Source organism: Motacilla alba, chromosome 5 (assembly GCF_015832195.1).
Source record: "Motacilla alba alba isolate MOTALB_02 chromosome 5, Motacilla_alba_V1.0_pri, whole genome shotgun sequence".
Lineage (NCBI taxonomy): Eukaryota > Metazoa > Chordata > Aves > Passeriformes > Motacillidae > Motacilla > Motacilla alba.
The window spans coordinates 35,135,032-35,158,429 of record NC_052020.1 but is presented as its reverse complement, the minus strand read 5'-3'; the positions used below and the strand labels follow the sequence as shown (position 1 = coordinate 35,158,429).

At 34.3% G+C, this 23,398-nt stretch overlaps 1 protein-coding gene across 1 annotated transcript in view; it reads right to left on the bottom strand.

Annotated features, from left to right (window-relative positions):
* Positions 1 to 23,398, bottom strand: part of SCFD1 (sec1 family domain containing 1) — a 49,535-nt gene that overhangs the window by 1,081 nt on the left and 25,056 nt on the right. The window contains exons 15-24 of the mRNA XM_038137488.1: positions 19,234 to 19,330; positions 15,895 to 15,965; positions 14,922 to 15,001; positions 14,290 to 14,352; positions 13,219 to 13,294; positions 11,039 to 11,092; positions 6,561 to 6,613; positions 4,032 to 4,065; positions 2,727 to 2,792; positions 63 to 131 (exon numbers count right to left, since the gene is read on the bottom strand). Coding sequence (XP_037993416.1) covers positions 63 to 131; positions 2,727 to 2,792; positions 4,032 to 4,065; positions 6,561 to 6,613; positions 11,039 to 11,092; positions 13,219 to 13,294; positions 14,290 to 14,352; positions 14,922 to 15,001; positions 15,895 to 15,965; positions 19,234 to 19,330 — 663 coding nt within the window. The remainder of the gene's footprint in view (positions 1 to 62; positions 132 to 2,726; positions 2,793 to 4,031; positions 4,066 to 6,560; positions 6,614 to 11,038; positions 11,093 to 13,218; positions 13,295 to 14,289; positions 14,353 to 14,921; positions 15,002 to 15,894; positions 15,966 to 19,233; positions 19,331 to 23,398) is intronic.

Here is a 23,398-nt window from a genome sequence, read left to right as displayed (position 1 = left end):
AGATGTAGATAAATCAACTTAAAGAAGTAATAAATATTATAGAGGTTATCAAAGTTATCTACCTGTTTTATAAATTGTGTGGCATTAAAAAGTTCACTGCAGCCATACAGGACATGTTTGCCTTGTTTACCCTAAAAAAGAAAAGTCCATAGGAAATCAATTGTTTAACAGAGTAGTAGATGATTAACAAGCAGTACTTTTTAAAGCATCTACAAGGGGAAATTACATGATCTACTAAATTCTTTTGCACACAACAGTATGCTAGCCTCCTCTTGGAGGCTCCCTATGCCTTGCAATTTTGATGACACATTTTCAGCATGTTGAATTGAACTTTGACTATACATTTATTTATAGCACAATCTACCTCAATGACAGTATAAATATTTGCTTCTTGACATTGTGAGATAGTCTATTCTAGCACAGAACCACAAATAATTAGATTTGAAGGTTTCTCTTAATACTTCTACAAAAAAAATCCCGGATTGTCAAAGCTGAATGAACATTGCTTCCTGTTTCAGAAAGTTTTAAAATACTTTCTCTATGCTTTCAGGAGCAAACTGGCAAAACAGATAGTGCTTAGAAAAATAAAGCCGTGAATAAAATCTTTGTGGTATCTGCTTGCAAGAACAGAGCTGTTGATTTTTCTCTTTTTTATTCTGGAGGAAGACTGATTGAATTCGAGAATAATTAATAAGCTACATCTGTGGAAACAATAGATGCTGAAAGTCTACCACATGGAAAAGCAAATTTTCTTGGATAAGACTGTAAGTGTCACCTGGGAGAGGCACACAGGTTTCCAGGTGGTGGGAGAGAGAATAAAGGTTTTCATTAACCTTCCTTGTCTTTTCAAGAGCAAAGGGCTAAGTGGAATAAAGGTGAGGGAGTCTTCCCCCTTGGGAGGTCAGCTCCCACTGCTCAAGTACACAGTCTGAATGGAGAAACATATAGCACACTTCAGCTGTGACAACTGTGATGAAAAACCTCTGTTCACAGGTTCCCGAAGAAGAAAGAGTATTTTCAACTTCCGACTCTCCATAAGATCTAACATTACCATTTCCATAGTTTTCAGTTCCTTCTATTTGATAAATGACCTCCTGCTTGCCCTCTTATTCCTCTGAAACTTCAGCTTCCTGACACTTTGTATGAAGTGCTGAGTGTTTGTCATCACACCAGTGCCCTGTATATACATATACACAGCAAACCTCAGCTCTGCTAGCATGCACTTACAATCAAGGAAGTGAACTAACCTCTAGGGGATTCAGAAGATTCTTTTTAATAGGAAGTAACAAATAGTCATCCTCTTGGGCATCTTCTGGATTGATATAGTAGCTGAATAGGCTTTGTGTAGACTAAGGAGCAAGCTAAAGGTTTGCCAATACACTCTGCCACAGGCAGATACCTCACAGAATTAGTTATTGAGGATAGTGATGAGTGCTAAGGCAAATCTCAATGATTTATTTGATTTACACTTCTCTTCCTATCCTTTCCTCTACCCAGACCAGCTCTGTTTCAAAATGGCTGCCTGTCAGAGGGAGAAACTCAGCACACAGATTCTGACTTTGCATTCTTCAAAATTTACCTGGACAACAAACTCTCATGTGCTTTGCAGAATAACTGTTTTTCAATGACTAATGCTCCATATCTACTCTTATGTGTGAAAAGCCTCAATCCAATCTACCAGAAGGCAGGACAACTGCACCATGAACAAGGTTAAGATCTGAAAGAAAGAATGGTGTGCTGCTGCTGTTAAATAATTTATTACCTTCAGAATTTTACTATGGTTACTTTGGCATTTTTTTTTAATTCCTGGAAAGTGCTTGAATGCCACTCCTGCCTTCCAGGAACTGTAATGATTTAGTTCTTTTTCTCCATCCACTGATTTTTGGTATCCATGTGTTCTGCTAGTCTGGCCAGTTGGAACCAGAGAAATTAAATCTGTTACACCAGCATTACACAGTTGATTGCATATTTTCTTACTTGTGAATATGACACCTTGTATGATTTCTACACAGAATTAAATAATGCAGTTTAACAGGAATGAGCTTCTATTAACTTAGTAGGGAAACCTTCTAACTGTGGGTAGGTAGTAAATGCTTAGATATTGGTACCAATCTGGTATTTGCTTTAACAGATAGCATGTATTTGCATTATACTGGTTTCTGAAACAACATACTTTATGCTCAAGTAAGATTGTCATACAATAAAATACTGTTATCTGCTGGTCTGAGTTTGAACTGAGTCCATATTGCAAAGCTGCATGCAAAAAAAGCACTGGCATATCTCTTTTACAAGATTTATGAAAAACAGAGAATTCTCAGCAGTACCTTACTTTCAAGGCTATGATATGCTACAGCTGCTTTATTTAACACCAGCACATGAAAACTACTAACACAGCTCTGAAACAGGTTAATTCAGCTTGCATCTGCTGGCAGCTTTCAACCACGTTGATGTGTATGAACACAAAATAAAAGAGAATGCAGTTTATTTACTCAACTCCAAAGGGCAACATGAGCAAAACATCATAAACAGTAAGTCTTTGTTGGTCTGAATTAGTAACCCACAATTTCTACTGATTTCTTACATTCCTTTTTTCCCAGACTCTGTATAGAATAAGGATGTTAAGGCTAAATTCATAGACTTTGTCTCCTAAATACTAAATATTACAGAAAACATGCTCTATCTGGTTTCTTTCAGTTAAGGACTACAGCTGACAGAAGTACACATACCTTTATGTAGTCAATAAGATTTTGATATTCAATATAGTTGCCTCCTCCAACTACAAACACTATGGCCTAAAAGGCAACAGACACATTATTAGAGTATGCATTCAAGTTCTTAAAATTTCAGTAGTGATATAGCAGATACAACCTACAACAAAAATCACCACAATCACACTGCTTCCTATCTGAAAAAAGATATCTGAAGTTTTGGTAGGATGCAGAATAGCAAGCTGAGAGCTTTTAACATTTCACTCTCTTCTATTAAGACATACTCATACATACACATTTTCAACATGTTCCTTTTTTGTCCAGAGATGTCTCCAATGACCACAGGAAGAGATAAAATATCTCCATGGATGTTTATTTGGGCCATAAATAAAATACTTCTATCACAAAGAAATACACCTTTTCATAATTTTTTTATCTTCCCACCTACTACTGGTAATAATTTCTGATATTACAGGCAAAAGCCATCAGTATTTTCTGGGCTGTGTTTAAAAGAGAATTCATGTCAAGAAAAAGGAGACTTAATAGTTGTATTATTGTTGTTAATATTCATTATCCAAAATTGTTTGACCATACTATACGAATTTTATATAGACTTTATCTTATTACTGACATTTTTGGTATGACCATCTGTAGCCATACATATATCTTGGATACCACATGGTAATTCTTTCGTTCCTGAGGATAATTAGGACATTTCATGAGAAATCTGAAACATTTGTATTTTGCCAAGGCAAATATTTTGCTTACAAAACTTCACAGTAACCAGGTAAGACTTTTTCTATTTGTAAATGTTTACATAGAAAAACACAAGAAGTTAAGTTACAGGCTGATAACATTCATTATTTTGCTGATAATAGGCTGATAGTTACAGGCTGATAACATTCATTATTTTGCCTTTTTTCCTTTAACTGCAGACTCCTTAATATAGTCATTTACATCAATGCTGTTGTTAAAGGCTGGACAAAGGATCAAATCTAGAGAGCATTCTGAAAATCTGGTCTAAAAATGGGGAATTTAAATTTCTCACTCAATTATGATATTAGTAAATTCCTATAATTACCTCCCAGAAAATTTTCTACTTTTTTTTCTTCAGTATTAGTTAATACTTACATAGTCCTATGAAGATGAAAAGCTTCAGAATAACAGCTAATTATAATTAATACTAGATATATTTAGTCTAAATGCTTTTTTTGCAAATAAGACCTCTCATTTTCTTAATCATGATCATCATAAATGACTGCACTTCAGGATTTATTTACTTTTAACACATGAACATTGAAAAATAATTTCTACGTGACTTACCTCCTGGAATGGATTTTTATTTCTTGGAACTGAGCTATAAAAAATACAGCACAGATTGCATTACACATTAACAGAAATATGCAAAATAAGAATCATGTACCCATCATATTTATGGAATAATATTAGACAAAAATATAAGATAGAACAATAACTGCCTTTCCATTTGTTATGGAAAATCCTTCATTTTACAGGACTGAATACATGAGTAAATAGGAATTTTACATCATAATTTCTAATGTTGCTGTTTGAATAATAAGCTTTATGACAACAATTCTTCCATAGTTTAAAAGCTCCAACTATAGTGCTGCTACCTAGGAGCAAATACAATGAGTAAAAAATGTGATCAGCATTAGCACAACTCATGGCACCTAGAAATCCTACCTCCTGGAATCTTAGCTAGGTAAGCCAGTCACATTGCAGTGCCTGCATACACACTTGCTGATGCTTCCAGATCTCAAAAACTGCTGTAGACAGCAGGTATGCAGGGTCAGAATGATAAAGGGAGGAAGAGATGGAAATTACAAGTTTGGGTGGTACAGACTCCTCCATTTGAATAAAAGGACAGGCAGCAGGTAGAGGGGGAGAAACCTCTTTTCCTGCATCACCTTGAAGCTTCCGGGGAAGGGGAAAGTGAAGAACAAGTTGTGAAGGGTCAGTCTGCTCTCTTGCCCTTTGCTCACACACTACCACTGCCCTCCTGCCCTGTACTGGCCTGTAGCCCCAGGGAGTCTAACACATCTTATGTTCTAACATAGCTTAAAACCACTGCACGTTCCCCTTCACATTACCTCTTCCCCTATTGCAAGACGTTTTCTCTGAGTGACCAAGAACAACTGATTCAACACAGATTCCAGTGTATCAGAAAAATAGGTTTTAAAATGGAATGGCTGTCTCGAATGTGTTGTTGTGTCTGTCAGGAATACTTCAGACCTCCCATAAGTAGAACCGTTACCCCAGTCCTCCCATTTCTTGAGTATGAGACAACAAATCCACACACATTTTGTGTCATCCTTTCAGAGGACAAAGCCTGTTTGTACTTGAGGCAGGCTTTACACAGGGTAGAAAGATACTGTTTTGCTAGGACTGAATTACAGCAATGCAGTTACTCCTCTATTTAAAACATAGTAAGTAGAAATGCCAGTATTTCTTAAAATGGGAGGAGATTAGAAGATAAAATCAGTAACTTTTTAATTAAATCCATTAATTATATTACTATTTTGTCAAGAAAACTAACATATGTTTTTATTGTCTACAAAATATTTGAAGGGAGAATTAGGCAAACCACTACATGAGTTTTGCTATCATGCCCAAATATGATTTAAGGAACATAACTTGAGTTTACGTACAAATCCCAAACCAGAAATTAAAAACTATCCCCTGTAACGACTGTTGTAGCTACACAGAATGCCACATTTATGAACTGCTGTAAATTAATATTTCTACATTGTTTAAAGCAATGTGAGAACTGTACAGAGAGGGTAAAAAATTGAAAAAACCCTTCAGCTTGAGTAAAATAAATCTTTGCACTTTTGCACAAAATCCCCCAAAATGCTATAAAAGCATCACAAATCAGTGACAGTTGAAATCAAAATGAAACATAAAATACTAGTACTTTTCTCTTTAATAATTTCAAAATTTGATTGTCTTTGAAATTATATAATCTGTAATACTTTTCAATAAAACATACATATAATTTGAAATTTATGTCCTCTTACTTTTCATGTTTCAAGAACAAAGTAGAGACAGAATATTCATGCAAATAACTAAAACCGAGCCTGGATCTACTTTATCCACACTGATCCTGTAATAAAGTGATGCAACCAAATGAGATGATTGCTTTCCCACAGGTTTGATGACAGTTATTTTTAGAAGGAATATCAAAATTAAGTATCTTCTCTGTTGCTAGAATATTAGCTTAGGTGAGACTATCAGACAATTATTAGTTAAAGATACAAAGCAAAATTAAGATTTATAAACTTCTGATGCAACTCCTCTTCCTCTCTTTTACTGGCAAAATAAACTCCAAGCCCCCCCTTCATATGCACATGAACATAAAATGTGCACCTACCAAAACAAAAGTGAATGCAGTCAAATTTTAATATTTTCTTCCAAACTTATTAACGAATTACTAAAGAAGGGCTGTATTAAAATCAAAATTGCCACTGTTCAAAGTGACAAGGAAATTTTGGTGCACTATCCAATGACAATTTAACTTAACAGTGAAAAATCACAAAGTCTCTAAGAAACCAAGCAGTACAACTATGAAGAACTATAACATTTATTATTGCTAAATATTAATGCACATTTCTGTGACTAATGTACACATTAGCACTTATTTTTTCGATTTTTTTTGCAGTGTTATAAGAATTTATCTGACTGATCCAAGTTCACAGTTGTAAATTCCTTCAAGACCAACTGTCTTGACTTAGAATTAATGATTTAAATAATTACTTGTAGTCAGCAAGTAAAATAAAATAGATTTCTTATGTTAGTCTTTTCATGGAGTAAAAGGAAAGAAGCAAAACTCACCTGTCACTGCCTCGCAGCATCTTGGGGTCAAAATACCGGTAGTCATCTGTCTCCTATTAAAAATATGTTTTTATCTCAAAAGATTGGAATTTTGGCTAATGAATTTTTGCTTGTATATATTACATTAAACATTGTTCAAACCGGTATCATTTCCCATCACATCATTCAACATTAATTGTGGTGCCCACTAGTATTTAAAAAGTTTGTATATAACTGAACCGGTACAGAATAAACAACAGTGAGAAGCTATGAAGGGTGCTATTGAGCTTTTTATTTCTGGTTCATCTAAAACTGACTATCACACACTTTCCAAAAAATACACTGGTTGCATAATAAATCCCCACAGAAAGACAGCATGCAGAAAGAAAAATTGTTACCAGCTTTAGAGGAACACTGATGGTTAGTAACAAACATGAAAATTTTCCAGGTAACTGAGATCTGCTATTGATTTAACATTATAAAACATAACACTTCTGTGGCAATGAGTGCTAAGGACAAGACAGATCAAAATCTGCTACTGTTATGTAACTTATCCTTCTCATGTCATGATTTATGACTACTATTAAACCAAAATTAAGCTCTTGAAGAAGAAATGAGTTCCACAAAAATTTGAAAAGTTTGACTCTCTAAACTACAGAAAAAAATATCTTCACACAGAACACTGAGGCACTTCCAATATTTTTACTGGCAACAAGCAGGATTTTTGCCAATTATTATGGATGAAAAACAAAACTTCTTAGTAACTCCTTCTGACAACTTCTTGGCTTTCTCCTGTTTCTATACTACATTTTCATCCAGGTACTGTGAAGTTTAGTTTGTTGATAAACTGCATGCAGAACTACAGTTGATTTTATCTGTGTGCTTACATGCAAAAACCTCTGAATTCTGATGGTTCCGTAGAGCAGAAATAATAATTCTTGAGTAGTAAACAATTTATCTGGGGAATTTACTACAGCTCACATAGAATAACTACCTCTAATATTAAAAATATTTAATATACATGTGGTGGTTACACACACACAAAATACATGTTTGACATTACAAACTTTTATATAATTACATAAAATAATTCTCTTATCCTGCAGTTTGGCTTTTAAAAAGAAAATAATTTAGATCTAATTTCCCACTGAATCTCTGTAAAATGCTTTTATATGCTCCACTGGGAATTTCAGCTGCCGGAGTCTGCCAGCATTCATGATTTTGCAGCTTCATACTTAAAGGTGGTAGAGTGACTCTGGGGTAAAGAGAAAGCTGGGAATGGAGAGATATTGATAGACTTAAACTGAGAGGTATTTGAGAAACCTTTACCTGGGATAAAGAGATTCACTTTCTCTGCTTATTAGAGTGAATTACAGATTAATGACAGAGCTAAAAATCAGAGTTAATAACCATATAACAATTACTCCTGAATGTTAATAAACATATTATATTTACTCCTGAATGTATTACTGCTGTGTTTTTTCACTGTGGGCTTGTGTAAGTAGACACATAGAAAGTGGTAAAGCAATAGAAATGTGATAACCTAGGGATTTTCCACTGTTGCTGTTTAAATACACCATTCCTGCTGAAATCAGTGCTGAGGGTGCAGGGAGAAGAAAGCCTAGTAGATTTTATTTTCCTTAACAAATAGCAAGTCTGCCAATAAAAACAAGAGTATAGTATTTTCCTCACACACAACTGAATTTGTGACTTCCCTGAGCAATTCCAGAAGAAAATAAGTACTTCTGAAGGTATAAACTTAGTTTCCAATATTTCAAATTTAAACGGAAAAAGACCCATGGAAATGTCATTGACTTTCAGCCTGTATTTGTTTTTCTGCAGAATCTAACAGGACCAGTTTGGATTAGAGTTTTTCTTTGTAATGCATGAAAGGTATATCCTAAGTCAGATATGGTAAAGGTACCATATCTGCTGAAATGGACAGTATTAACCAAAATACAGTTTCATTAATATACATCACAAATCACATCTATCTACTTCTTAAGTCAATACAAATGTACACACTGTATTGACAGAGGCTAAACCACTTTTTAAAGGTTCACTTTTCAAAGATTTTCCCCACTCAGTAATCAAATCATTTTCTAAAAGATCCTTAGAAGGATCTCTATAACTCTGTAGTAAATAATGGTCAATTTCACAGATATGAATTAAAATTTGTGTATACTTTTGTTTGTTTATGAAGATTCAATGTTTTAATCAACCTCTATTTAATGACACCAAAACAAAGCAACTATGTTTTAGTTTTATGAACAGAATATTCCTTTATTAAAATACAAGCTTAAAAGAAATTGTCTAAAATCGTGCTTTTAACAATAAATATTATTATTTAAAATATTCACAAGTAACTGATTACTTTTAAGGTCATCAAGGAATGTTTCTGAATATGTTTTTCAAGAAAAGGTTTAACTATAGTTAAACAATCTAGAAAAATTTGAAAAGTTACAAGACAGTATTATGGCCCATAGGATCTGTTCTAGCTGTTCCTGCTTCTGAGAAACTTGAAAAGCATGTGTGGCATGGACTTATTTGTCCTTGCCAGAGAGACAAAAGAAACAGCAGAGACAAGTAACACACAAAGTGATTTACAGACAACTCCACAGAGTTTTGCACAGGATATCATTCTAAATAGGTTTAAGATTTCAACTGACAATAATATATATTGAATGTTTGTGGTATAACTTGTATGTACATTTCATATATTTCCTTTATTGTTGCATAATATCTAGAAAATAAATTATTTACATTCATTGTATGTAAATACAATGTAATTGTATTTAATTGTATGTAATTGCTTGACTTTTCAATAATCTGCTCTAATTTTGCATTACACCTTTTATCTGTATGTACATTTCATACACTGATTACTGTAGTTAATAAGATTTCTTGAACTATAAAGGAGACTTTTTCCTGTGTTGTAAAAAAATAAAATCTTGAACTTTTTTCCTCTCCTTTTGTGTTTTGCCTGCAGTGCAGTAGTTTTCTATTCTGGGAAACAGAAAAGGATCCCACACATCAGAAGATGAACAGAAGCCACAATGGTGTATTTCCACACATTGACCTTTTCCAGATACAATTTCACTTCTGTTGATGGTACAGCAAGTCTAAACACATTCCACAGTGACTCTCTGGCTTGCTTCCTTTAGCTGAAACTTACTCCCAGACTTGCTGTCAGTTTTCCTGCAGGTTAAGGAGAATCAGTCTTTAGGGATTGCCTGGTCTCCTACGACTCAAAAAGTGGGACTCCCTGTTTTGTGCCATGAGTATCAGCCTCTGCCATGGCAGTGGAACAGGAAGCTGCTGACAGATTGGCCCAATTGCTGATTTTTTAAGTAAGAAGATCAATGTTTTCTCCAAATTATCAAAGTGCTGGTAGCTGTTTTCTACTAAGTAAAATGTGAAAAAATCAAGTCAGAAAAAAACCCTCATATGACTTGTAAACTTTTCTCAATCAACACCTAAACTTGTAGCCTGAGGAAGTTAATGTTGATTTAAAAAAAATTGGTTTAATTTTTCACCTTCTTGTAAGTTATCTATAGTTTTAATTTCAGCCTTCTATAGTAAGTGTTCTGGGTGACCTCTGCTGGTTGACTTAAATAATTTAAGTTAGCCTTGTACATCTTTTCCAAGTCTTTCAAACAGAAACAACAATCCACTAACTCTGGCAACAGTGTAAATTCCTTTGTTCGTTAAGAGAAAGCAAATTATCTGCTAAGAATCATGACATATATCATCTGTGAAGTACAACTGAAGAAGATAAATGATTACTTGCATGTTGATTTTCACATTTTACCATTATTTTTCTCTCTTACATACAGTTAATACATGCAGATGAAAGTGGACTAAGAAGAATGCTTTAAATCTAATAATCAGGCCCACTTTTAGTTGCCTTGACTTTGTAGCTAACACATAAGCAATTAAAAAATTGTAACATTTAAATTTAAAATATCTGAGTAAATTTTCACAGGAACAAGGCAAGAAGAGGAATTTTCTGACAAAAACCACCTCTGTCTGCAAACAGAATGACTGAATCAGTAGTAAAATATTTTCCTCTACATAGCCAAGTTTAAAGATGTGTGAAATGTAATTTTCCCTACTAAAACTCTAAATATTTCACTTCTGAAACTGTGCTCTTTAAAAAACCCAAACACTTTGATGCAAAGAAAATTTCAGTCTACAGCTTAATGTAGAAATTTAGGAGCAACAGAAGCTTAGTATAACACAAGTGTAATAGAAGCTCAGAATAGGAAAAATTTAAAAATTATTAGCTCCAATGAGACACAACAAATTGTCATTGTTTAGACTATTTTAATGAAAGAGGTCTTATTAAATAATTATGAAAATGGTGCTATTCTTGAAATAGAGCATGATTGGATTTTTTCTATCATGAAAAAAAATTAGCCTAAGCATATTACACATCGCAGCCTCAAGATTTCATTTGCACCACCTCTCTCTATATTGTAGAAGTCAATTGTACTCACAGGGTTTGACTTCATCTCCATAAGGTTGTCCAAAATACGTGTGACCGGCAGATTCTGTAAAACACAATGTGAAATTGATGGAATGCTGAAAAGCTTACTAAAAACTATTCCCAGGCACACCATTACTTATGGAAGAGTTCACAGAGCATATGAAATACTATTTTAAACAGTTTTCCTCTTACGCTTTGTAAAAGTTAAGCTTATTTATTATCACCTGAATTACTTTTCTGTAAAAAAATGCAAACCTCTGAGGTGCATATAGCTAGGGGATAAAGATAAGACATAAAGTGCAAAAAAAGTGTGAAGACAGGAACAGAGCTGTATTTAGGTATTACCAACATATGCAGATGTGATCAAATACGAATTATTTTAACAATAATTAATATTTAAAAAAAATACGTTGCAGTTAAAGAAAGAATTTTAAAACTGATGCTGATTATTGTGTGATTCTAAAAAAGAACTAATGTTGTCAAAGAAATGGGTAAAAAAAAGCAACCCTGGCAGCAAATTTTTGGATGACCTGCAAAGGAATAAACTGAGATGAAATTCAAGATTACTGTTCCTTATTTAACACAGGAAATCTCAGCTGGGACAAATGACCTGAATATTAAGGAGTTAAACTACTTCAGTTATAATAAACTGAGGGTGAGTTTACATAGCAACAGGATTGGAAATGAGTCTTGTTGACAGAATGTATTAGAAGAGGACATTCCAAAGGATGATCTACATATTACACTGGAAAATTGATGTGAATCCCTGAATTACTGAAGGAAAAATAAAAAGTTAGCTTTAATAGAAATACCACAGACCTACGTTAGGCTTACAAAAATGAGGAAGAATGGCTTCTCATGTGGCTACCCTAAAATACCTGGAGAAGAAATTAAAAGCCAGAAGGGCACATCCTGAAAACAAAGCAAATTGGTTTTTGTGCTCCCTCAGAATGCAAAACATTTTGTACAGAATAATATTAACTCTTTAAAGCCACACATTTAAAGACATGACAAAATGTTTAATACAAGGACAGGAGGAAGTCTCCTGGAGACTATACTTGTTTTTGTAGAGTTCTCAATAAAATATAACCCACAGGCAAGCTGCATATTTAAATTTTCCTCAATCATATTTCATGATATACCACTGAGTTGTAACTCTGCAATGCAGATCATCATTCTAGTCATGGTGAAATTCCTGCAGAATTAACTTCATTAACTGCCCTACAAATCTGAGACCCCAATTTTAAACTTTTCTGTGATAGCTGACACCTTCCATGTATAAATTATGTGTATAACAGGCTGAATAAACATACAATGGCAATGATAAAATTAAGTAAGTCAAAAGGATAAACCTTTAGTTAAGATTTCATTTTTCTTAGTTCTGATACGTTGTATTTCTAATTTGAATTCTGACTCTTCAACTGAATATGATGAATGATCTTTTTTTTTCATGTGAAAATACTACAGAACTAAGATTTTAAACCATAAATATTTATTTATTGCCATCTGATGAAAGTACATATTGGGAAAATAAGGTATCCTCTGTAGAGAAGGAGGTTTCTGGGAACCACAATTCAACATTCCAGCTACAAGTTATACAACCATTTTCTTTTTTTTGTTGTTAATGCTGTTTGTTATTTACATGCAAGTTATGCCCAGAAATATTTTACAAAGTTAAGTGAATATTTGAAGGTGGTCATGTCATTATAAACATATTTGAATTTTCATGCACATTACAAGATTATGGTTGCTGTACCTTATACTCACATGGGAAAAATAAATATTTGAATTGCAAGTAAACAGAGAACTAACACTTTCAGCCTTTTAATCACTCTGAAATAGATTAAATAAATGCATGTAGTTCTAAGTAAAGACACAGATAGTTATATTTTTTTTTTATTGTTTGTTGCTTGAAGGTCTAGTCTACTTTGAGTATTCCACAGCTGTTCTTTTTATAATGCTGAAATCAGTCTTAATTGCTACAAAGAGGTCTTCAAAGAAAATGTGACTTATTCATTACTTATTTGATCTGGAAGTTACAAAGTGGCAGATCTATTCATAAGCAGAGATTTATGTTTACTTTTTTCACTGCACAATGAATTATATTAATATGACAAAGGTACTGAAATTTGTTTTTCCAAATGTTCACAATATTAATGATACACTTTCTGATTGTTTTTTTAAACTTACTTGTTGCTTCAGTACCAAGTTCTTCACTCCTTCCATTACAAACTGTGATCCTGTATTCATAACACGTGAAAACAGACTGAAAAAAACAAAATAAAGACGATGTATAAGATCTTTTTGTTTGTCATTTGTATTCTTAAGCTTTATACTGACATCCAATTCCCAATGAAGTCAACAGGACGTAAGTACCAAGTAATTCAGTTTGTCATAAAATATATTTTTCATATCACACGGCAATCAAGCGTATGGGAATACACTTGTAATCTACCAGATAGATCCTCACCTATCAATGGGAGCTTTGGATTTAATCCACTGAACAGTTTATTTCACAACTTCAGTAACATAAGGATTTGAGTGCTCCTTTCAAGTGGGTATCCTAATGACCAGGGTTATGAGCATCTCCAACAAACCAAAGAGCAATTTTCCCAAGTGAAACAGCACCAGAATTCTCTCTAACCATACTGTCCCACAGATTCCTTACAACAGTGACAGGGCATTCCTGAAAGCAAAGCTGGTAATGAGGATTGAAATCCTCTGAAGAATGGAAAGACCCTAGTCCTATATCCTGTACTGGATATCTATCTTTAGCACAGTAATTTTTTCTCATGTCTTGAAATAAATAACTACACCTTTCAACAAGTAGTCAGACACCCAGTCCAGGACATTCCAGGTGTTCTTGCACCCCTGACAGTCTCCAACCCAGAAGAGAAATGATTTTGAATATACAGGCTGTTTTTATCTTCTGCCACTGACTGCTTTAGGCTCAAAGCAATAGCTGTCACAGATCCAGCTCCTGCTGCTGAATTCCTGTGAGAGTGCATTTAATGTGCAGGTGCAGAGAGCACTGTATTAAGATAGTTTGTGAATTTAGTCACAGATCCTTTTATTTTCCTCTCTATGTGTACTATGCACTGTTAAGGGGAGATGAGTGCTTGTAATTGTCTGTAACTTAAAAATTTTACAAATAGGGAGATGTTTTTTTCTGGGCCCTGTATAACACTAACCACACTTTCAGCACTACTAAAATAGGATAAAAGAACCCAAAGGCTTACAAAAAATTAATCAAAAGCATACCCCAAAGGTTTAGGTGTAGCATTTCCATAGCTGGTTGGAGCTGAAGCCATCTTAGTGAAAGCTCTGTGAAAGCAGGGATAGAAATCAAGTATTTATCTCACACACATACTTCTGTAGAATGTTTCATTCTAGTAATCTGAAAGTGAAAAAACTTCTGCCTTTTGAAGTCTTTCAGGAAGTAATTATTTATTATATGCATCCCTCTTGCCTACAAATATAATGGGAATTAGATTTTGTAGTTAAAAGAGAAGTATTTCATTTAAATAACATGTAAAACTACAATAACTGATATCCAACATGACTCCTTGGTATGAACTGAAAAAACTTTGGAGTTTGAACTAAAACTTTGGAGTTCGAAGTAAAACAAATTTTCAATTAATTAAGTTGTTTCTGTCCTGGATCATTAAGGGCACTACTACATGTCATGTTCTATAGTGTTCTGGCAATACTGGAGCTTAGTTTTAAAATAAGATTTGCATGTATTACCATAACAATGTCAGTAAAAACGTCTACCAAATGAATATTTAAGGATAATTTACAATTTAACGGAAGTAACACATAATTCCTGAATACAATGCTGGGTTCTATATTAACCAGGTAGCCTCATACAGGAGAAAAAAGAAGTGACTTACTTCCATTGTTTTATGTAGCTCAAAGGAGCGAGATTACAACCTGCATCCATCAATGCTTTTTTATACTGCTCCAAGTCAATCTGAAATCATAAAGTGGAGAATTATAAAAGGTTGAAGTTACTCTTAACTCCATGTACAAAGACAAGCTCTCCTTATCTAAATATCAAATTAGCAGTGCAAAGTTATAGCATTGACCCAAGTTAAAAAGTAATTATGAATCTTAACCCCATTTCCTACCAAGTATGGAAATGCAACTTGAAATAAAGTTTGCCATGAGCAGAACCCATTAAACTGAACAGTATTTGTGGAATTAAATCCTGTGCACTTTCAGATATGGAACAGTCTTTATACTAGCACCAATAGAATGCTGGTTTCTGTACAATGTCAAAACAGTAAATAATAAACAAAGAGGAGCTAATATACATGAATACAAACACTTTCTATTCGCCTCACCAAACATTTTTTCCATCACATAATGCTTCTACAGTGTAAGAATTTTCCTTGAAATTAATCACCCTAAGTACAAAAGAAATATGAAGAAATTGTTTCCTGAATTATTCAGATATTGGCAGATGCATTTCTCCTTCATTCACCTGCTAGTCAACTGACTCAATCATTCTTGAATACATGAAGATGAAGTGAAACAAGTCATATTATCATTTTGCTCTACCTACTTCTTTGACCAGTGGAGCAGAGTAATAGAAAGCATGCTACGATGTGTCTTGCAGTAACTCTGATCTAAATATGTCACAATATATTATTCCTTCTTACTAGTCATTAATATTCTTTGAAATGGTGGCTAAAGCTTTGTGAGCAGGCTTCCTGACAATATGACAAAATTTATTTAAAGTTTTAGAATTTCCTGGGCATTTCATACTTCCCTTTGCAAAGAAACAGAAATGTCTACTTGGTGCTGAAATGAAAATCCTTTGTGGTAGAATCTGGTGTTGGAAGCTGTAAAGAACATAGGTACCTCTGAAGGTGCCTGAGCTGAGCTTATGTAATAGATGAGAAATAATCGCATTTTGTCTTCAGGAGTTCCTGCTGCAGTAAGAAAGAAAGAAAAAAGAATTATAAACTACAACTGTAACTATGCTGTTACATAACTGCTCTTCAGCAGTCATACATATGTACATGCAGATCTTTGGTTATGACAATAAATGTTATTGATAACCATGGCCTTCTTCAATGTGTAAAAGGGTAGAAAGACATACAACAATTTCATTAAGAGTTGGGTTAGATATGCTCATTCTTTCTGCAAGTTTTACATTTCCCCCTTTTGTCTGTAGTAAATATTATTCTTCATATAACATACTAAATAAATAATGTAGAGAAATTATGACTTATTTTATGTGGAGATTGCAAACGCTATCTGGAAGTAGGTCCATGAAAAAGCAGACTAAAGAAAAATCATAGAAGCAAAAGCCACAGCATATTATTTTTTTAGTTCTACAACTTGGTTACATAGCTCTATGGTTCCCTGCACTGAAATACCTGAGGACTGCAAAAGCACTGGTATGAACCTCTGGTCAGGAAAAAAAACCCCTGAACTTCCAACTTGCCTTCAGAAAGGATTTCACCTCCTAAATCCTCTTTTGTTGGAGAAAAACACTTTCCATTCTTAGGAAGCATTATTCATATGCAATCATATTCATCTCTCCAGATCAAAAGTTAGACTATAAACTACTACATCAGATTTTGAACACCATCTTTTTTATTTTTCTAGATGAGAATCACTGTTAGTAAAGACAACAGTTTCAAATGAAGTTTTCAGAACAACTTCTCAAAACAAACATTTCAAATTAGAATTCATTATAAAAGCCTGATACTTTTAGTACAATATTTTATAAGACTGCACTTTATTGTACTTGCAGGTAAGAAAATTACTTTCCCCCCCCCTGTTTTTCTTTTTCTGTATTGTTTGTTTTGGGTTGTTTTCCCCTACTATGGAATGTGGATTATGTCAGCAGGAGACCATCTGACCTAATCTGCAACTTTTATTTATAAGTGAGCATATATTTAGTCTGGCAGAAGTTAAGAGTAAGAGCTGTCATAATGAGCATTTATGACTTGGTACAATCTTCTCAAAGTAGGTTTTACTAACCTTTACCAAACACCACCAAGTCATAAGATCAAGAACTGAAGAAACCTTGTACTATCAAAACCAAAACCCAGCTTTCAGGGTAGAGATCCATCTGGAATTCACTTGGGCACAAAAAGCTGTGATAAACACCTGTTAGACTCAGGTCAATTGCCTGTCAAATATTCACTACTTTTTGCTAGACTATGATCTGTGACAGCACAGAGAGGCAAACTGCTCAACATTCTAAAGAAAACCTAACTTGACAAACCTAGAATGGACCACTTTTATATTCAATTGAAAAAACAGCAGGCAACCCCTAGCTCCCATTTTATCACTACTCCAGGGCATGGTAATACCCACTAAAGTGGGGGGCAGCTACTAGTCCTGAGTGGCAGATGAGAACAACACAGTAACAAATGGGAGGCTGAAGCCTGCAGCTGTTGCGTGGTCACATCTAAGTGCTTTCACTAAGAGCTCTGCAGATCCCATCATCTACCAGACAAATATCCCCACACATAATGCCAATAAATAATCCATCAGAACCACAGGAAGACTTGATGTAGTATTCCTCAAAAATGTTTTCTGATGGTATTTCTCAGTGAATCACGCAATATGAGGCTGGACAATTTAACAAGACAGCATGCCTGGAAATAATCACTGTGATTTAACTTAAATCTTTTTCTTACATAAACTTAAACCTAGACAATGCATACAAAATGCTAACATAATACTGTGAAAACCTGAATACTTAGCTTATAAAGAAAAACTAGCTTGTGAATCTAACCTTTCTTTTGTGTAAAACCCAGGAACTTTGCCAATAGGAATGTTGGTAAGATACATCAGGCTTGGAAAACAATTTGCTCTACACTGAACTCTAAAAAGGCATAGAAAATGTGGATTCAAGTAAAAAGTAATTGTATTGATGCTTAATAAAAGTACGGATTGTACATATTCTTAGTAACTTCAAATAAAAAAGTAATGTATGTACTGAATTACAGCTTGACGTCTGACATTAGATTTTCTGAAAGCTTATTAGTTTGCAGACTTGACCCATTATGAGATCTTAAAAATTTTAGCTCAGATTTCTTCCAACTGTGCACTATTTCTCCTACTGCCCTTTGATTATATAGCATGGACACTATTAAAAGATTTTTGTAGAATGTCAGCAGGATGTATATATACTCTTTCAATAAATATGAATCATCATACAAACTCCAAGCAGGCATTAAGCTCAGTATGTAGCTGCAAGACTACACACATAATCATGCAGTAACAACACATTTTCTTGAAGAGCACACTGGAAAAAGAGCAGGAGGAATCCTGGGTCTCCAGATGCTTGAGGTTTGCCAACATAATTGCCAGTGTGTAGACAAGTCAGACATCTTAATTTAAGTTTTACAATTTTGCTCTGCACGTTATTTTCTTCTTCCAGTCAACTGGTATCAGACCACACTGAAATCTGTCAGAGGGTTTTGACACACATCAGGGTGTGACAGACTGAAAGAAGAATTGATGCTGGAATAGTACAAAAAGCTGAGAAGTCATTTGGGTCAGCCTTTCAGAGAAAGACCCCCAGTGACTCCTGCTAACAGAGAACCCGAGCACCCCTGGTGTGCAATGCTCTGATATGTATGACCCATATCTCACACAGAAGCTGGGATGCATTGCTTGTGCTCTTACATGATGAAAACAGACATGGCACAGCTGAATCAACACATGCAAAGCTTCAGGTGAGTCCCAGTGAACTGGCCAATTTACATCTTGTGTCCCTTCTCTCCACTTGTCCCATTCATCTCTTTCCTCACACAAGCAGGAGCTGCCTACATTACAGTCCCTTGATCTCACCAAATTCTATGTTTTTATTGTGTTTAGGAGGTATGTATATGTCATAAAACACGCAGTAGGATTTTAAAGAATTAGTATTGTTCAGAGCACAGAATGCCATGCTACACTACTGAATACGGCAAAAGCACAAAAAATAAAATACATTGACCTTCAAAATAAGGGGTTAGGATAGGATTTTAGTAGAGCTGCAGAAGTAGCTAATATTTTGGATATTACTCAACTGAAGCATTAAACTCTCTAGACTGCTACTGAAGATCAATCAAAAGCTGTTTTCTTTACAAATCTTGCACAGGTTGCTCTTTACCAACCCTGAAATCCAAGCAGGTATAAATTTATTGGATAGCTTAACAAATTTTATACCAAGTTCAGATTTAAAGTACTCACCATCTGGGTCAGAAATCATGTCCAGAAGAGATTTATCCAGAGTGGATTTGCTCATTATTTTTTCCTCATATTCAAAATACACATCCAGCTTTCGACTCTGTGTTTAAGAGTAAGTGTTAGGGTTAACATCTTAAAATTGCGAAATAATATTTATTTTCCCTTTCAAGAGGTATGTAGTTAAAGTTATAAATAAAGTTTTAAAAATTTTATTTTAAGATAAATTATCACTAAAAGTAAGCAATGCTGGCATTATAATATGCTTTTATTAACTCTCAGAAAGTTGACGTGTATTTAATTATCATACTAAGAGTGAAAAAGCAAGTTAAGCAAGGGGTGTCTGCTGTGAATATTGAACTGGAAAAGAAGCTTTATTTTCAACTATGGCTTTGCCACAGCTGAAAACTACATGCCATCATATACATTGCTATGTTGTAAAAGGAAAAAATAATGGTCAAATTAATATTATGTCCAGTTTATTCTGAACCTCCAGGCTCTCAGACCACAAGACAATATTCAATGCATATAAATACGGGAAATTCCCTTATATATTAAGGCATCATCCCGAAGAAACGCTGGCAACTGCCAACTTGGGCTGATATGGAAATACTACCTCAGATCAAAGGCTTGCCATAATTCATTCACACCAAAGATGGAGAAGTTGATAATTAGATTACCTTGTTAACACTGGAAAAGAAGTCTCTCATTATACAATGACACATCTAGATGTTGTGAAAATCCTTTTTAGGGAGGATGGCACAGGGACTATACAAAATGATTGAGGCAAAAGCTTTATGGAAGATATCACATGGCCATGCAAGTAATGACTGCATTGCAGCACATCTGCACAAACAGACAAGCTTTGCACTTATTGATTGTGATCTTACAAGCTAAAAATAGAAAAATGCACTCCAGAACTTATTTTAAAACATTCCATTACAAACCATTTAAAACTGCTATGGCATATTTTATTCAGTGCAGTAGTAGTTGTAATGACAGGACATAAAAACTTTAGAAGTCTGGTTTTCACATATTTCTGAATTCTACTAAAATTATTCCTGAGATCACAAACAAAAAAATTAATTTCAAAAAAGTTATTTTACCACCTCTAAAAAAAAAAGGTAGTTCTCTAGCATAAGGCTATCAGGATATTTCACCTTCTGAGTACTGTAAGTTCCTCAAAAAAAGAGCTAGAGAAGAGAAAGTAAAACAAAAAAGATATGAAGACAAGATTATTTTTATATTGAAAGCATATGGTGATTAGCTTTTGATGCAGGTAGCTATACAACGCTTCCATTTCTCAGTCACCACTTACTGAACTCCTTGAGAAGAGCAGTTACTTGCAAAGCAACAACTTAATTGAAAGCTTTTGTGGATGCTTGCAATTATAGCTTATAAAGTAAATTACCATGAAGAGCACTCAGATATGACCCCCTGCTACTTTTAGGGACAGAAGAATGTCTTCTGCTGATTGTTATAGTGACTATGACTACACAGAAGGTGCATGAAATGAGGAAAAAAAAAGGACTAGAGCTTCTTTCAAGCTATATTTACCTTGAGCTTATGTTAAAAGAGTAGTACGAAGTCTGAATAGAACCCAGCTACCAGCCTTTTTCCAAGACCTTACACCACATGCAATTTGGTATCTGGTAAACCATCTGAGACCTCAATTCTACAGTGCCTTGGAGATTTTCTGTGTTACAGTTTCCTTAAATCTCTCTATAGACATAAAGCAATTGCAAAGAAACTAGTACAATTTTTTAAGTATTTCCATTCTATTCACTTGCTTTCTATGCTTTATCTACATTTGTATCTTGGTATGTGAGGCTAAATTCAATGTTTTTAAGTTAAAATATTTTTCCCCAACAAAAGGCATCCAATAAAAAAGAGATTGTCTTGAAATGTGGAAACTTGATCTTATAAAGTTGAATATATTACTGTTGAATTTGGCAAGGCCCATATTATCTTAGCTGGTGATCTGTTTACGAGAAATTTATTCAGATGGCACGTAAAAATGTACAACATAAAAAGATTCACTGATTCTCTGTATTTGTTTACAGATCAACTTCTAAATAAAATTTTGTAATTCAAACATCAATTACTTTCAATTTTAAGAACAGACTGACAATTGTTAACTTACTTGGAGCACAGGCTAGGTAAAATTCTTCTCAGCCATGTGCAACTTTATGACTGTTTGACTATGGCTGCTGAACAAAACAGATTACCAGCAGCAAAGCAAATTCACTGGTTGCATATATGTGCTATACTTTGAGCCTGAACTGAAACATTAATGATACATGTACACTCACTCTCTTCAAAAAATTTTCCACAATTACTTCTGAAGTGTGAACTCGGCACTCTTTGGCGGAACATACCTCAACTGAAAATCCCACAACTTCAGGTCCACGGTTTTTTTTCTATCCACTGTCTGGTTTTTTTTCTAACCACAACAGGGACATCAGAGGTAAGCAGCAATGTAAAACTTTGAGAACTCTGTCTGATGTGACAAACTAAAGAGACGGATCAATACAGCAAGTCAATTCAGCTGCTTCTTCACTAGATAACTAATGAAAGTTACTAGCAAAGACCTAATCAGGGCATAATAATTTTTCTTATATTTGTCTGCTAGGAATTGGGGGGACACCTAATCAAATTTCATATGGGTTACTGAATAGCCTTAAACACTACTAGTTACCTTTTGATAGATATCCCAGATATGCCACATCAATGAGACAGTTCTCGAAGAGCCAACTTGTCTAACAGGTGCTGATAAGAAGCAGATGTCCCATTTAATTTAAGTAAGTGCAATTTTGCTCACTCAATGGCAAACTCACAGACATGCCAAGAGGAAAAGCTGGGGAATAGGAGCTAAACAATCCTGTAGATTCAATAAAAAACACAGCAAAGAATATGTTCTTATGGGTGCCAAACTGGCAAGCAATGTGACGAAAATCAATAATAATAAAAAATAATAAAATAAAGATGCATTTACATTTACAGTTATTACTTTTTTGCCTCTTGCTCTTGACTTTCTACTATGCCATCATGTTCCACACCAATCTCATTCAAGAGACCTTTCTGGCTGCCCTTTCAGGAACAGGATTCTATATTGCAGTTAAAGTGCCACACTTCAGCTTGCTTTTTAAAAAAAAAAGTATTTGTGAAAGCTTTCAACTTATCATCTTTAGAAACAGGCTGTTTGTAAGCCAAAACTTATTTTAGGGAAAATTACTGAAGTGCATGGGAAAGTCTACTTGAGCACTGTACTCCAAAATGAACACAAAATTCCTTCTTTTTAAAGCAAGTAAGCGGAGGCAGGACCCATTAAAATCTCTTAGAGGGTAATTTTTGTAGAGACTTGCTGGAGGCTCTTCTATCCTCCTTATACTACAAAAGTTCTTAATTTTAGAGAGAGAGAGAATATGCAGAAGAGAGAAGACATTTTCTAAGAAACTATCTGAGGTCTTTTTCAAAGATGCAGACAGAGAACTACCAGAAATAACTGCCTCCAGAATGAGGGAGGCTGGTCAGGTAATTATAGTGTGCTGCTATGGAGAGGAAGAGAAACTCTGGAAGAAGGCTGGGAGTGGCAGACACAGCCAATTCCTTTTCACTGAACTGCACAGAATGATGATTGGAAGGTCACTGTAACTGAACTCAGAAAAAGCTGCTGTTACTAGGAGGTTAATGAATTATCAGTTCTGAACAGAACAGAAAAACAGCCTGGCCCACTATGACATACATATTTCACAAATACATACTAGTTCACATGGTGTAAGACCAAAATGCAACCTTATTTAAAACAGAGTACTTAAAATAGTGGAATTCCTTTAAAATATGAATTTGAAAACTTGAAAAGCTATTGTCAATCCCAATTAAGGGTATCCCAATTAAGAGATTATTCAAAGTATCAGACCTTGAGATCAAGCAGAAGTAGAGATACATAATAAAACCATGTAGGAATTAAAAAAAAAAAAACTAAACCAAAGAAATACAAGTAATTTAAGACAGACAACAATATATATAAAAATCTGTACAATTCTAGCAAGAGATTATCTAACCTATCCCCCAACCATCATTTTAGAAAAGTGTATGTGTGCATCTTTTTATATTCATGATTTAACATACATCAGTAATTCTATTCATATTAGAATGACATGCAAAAATA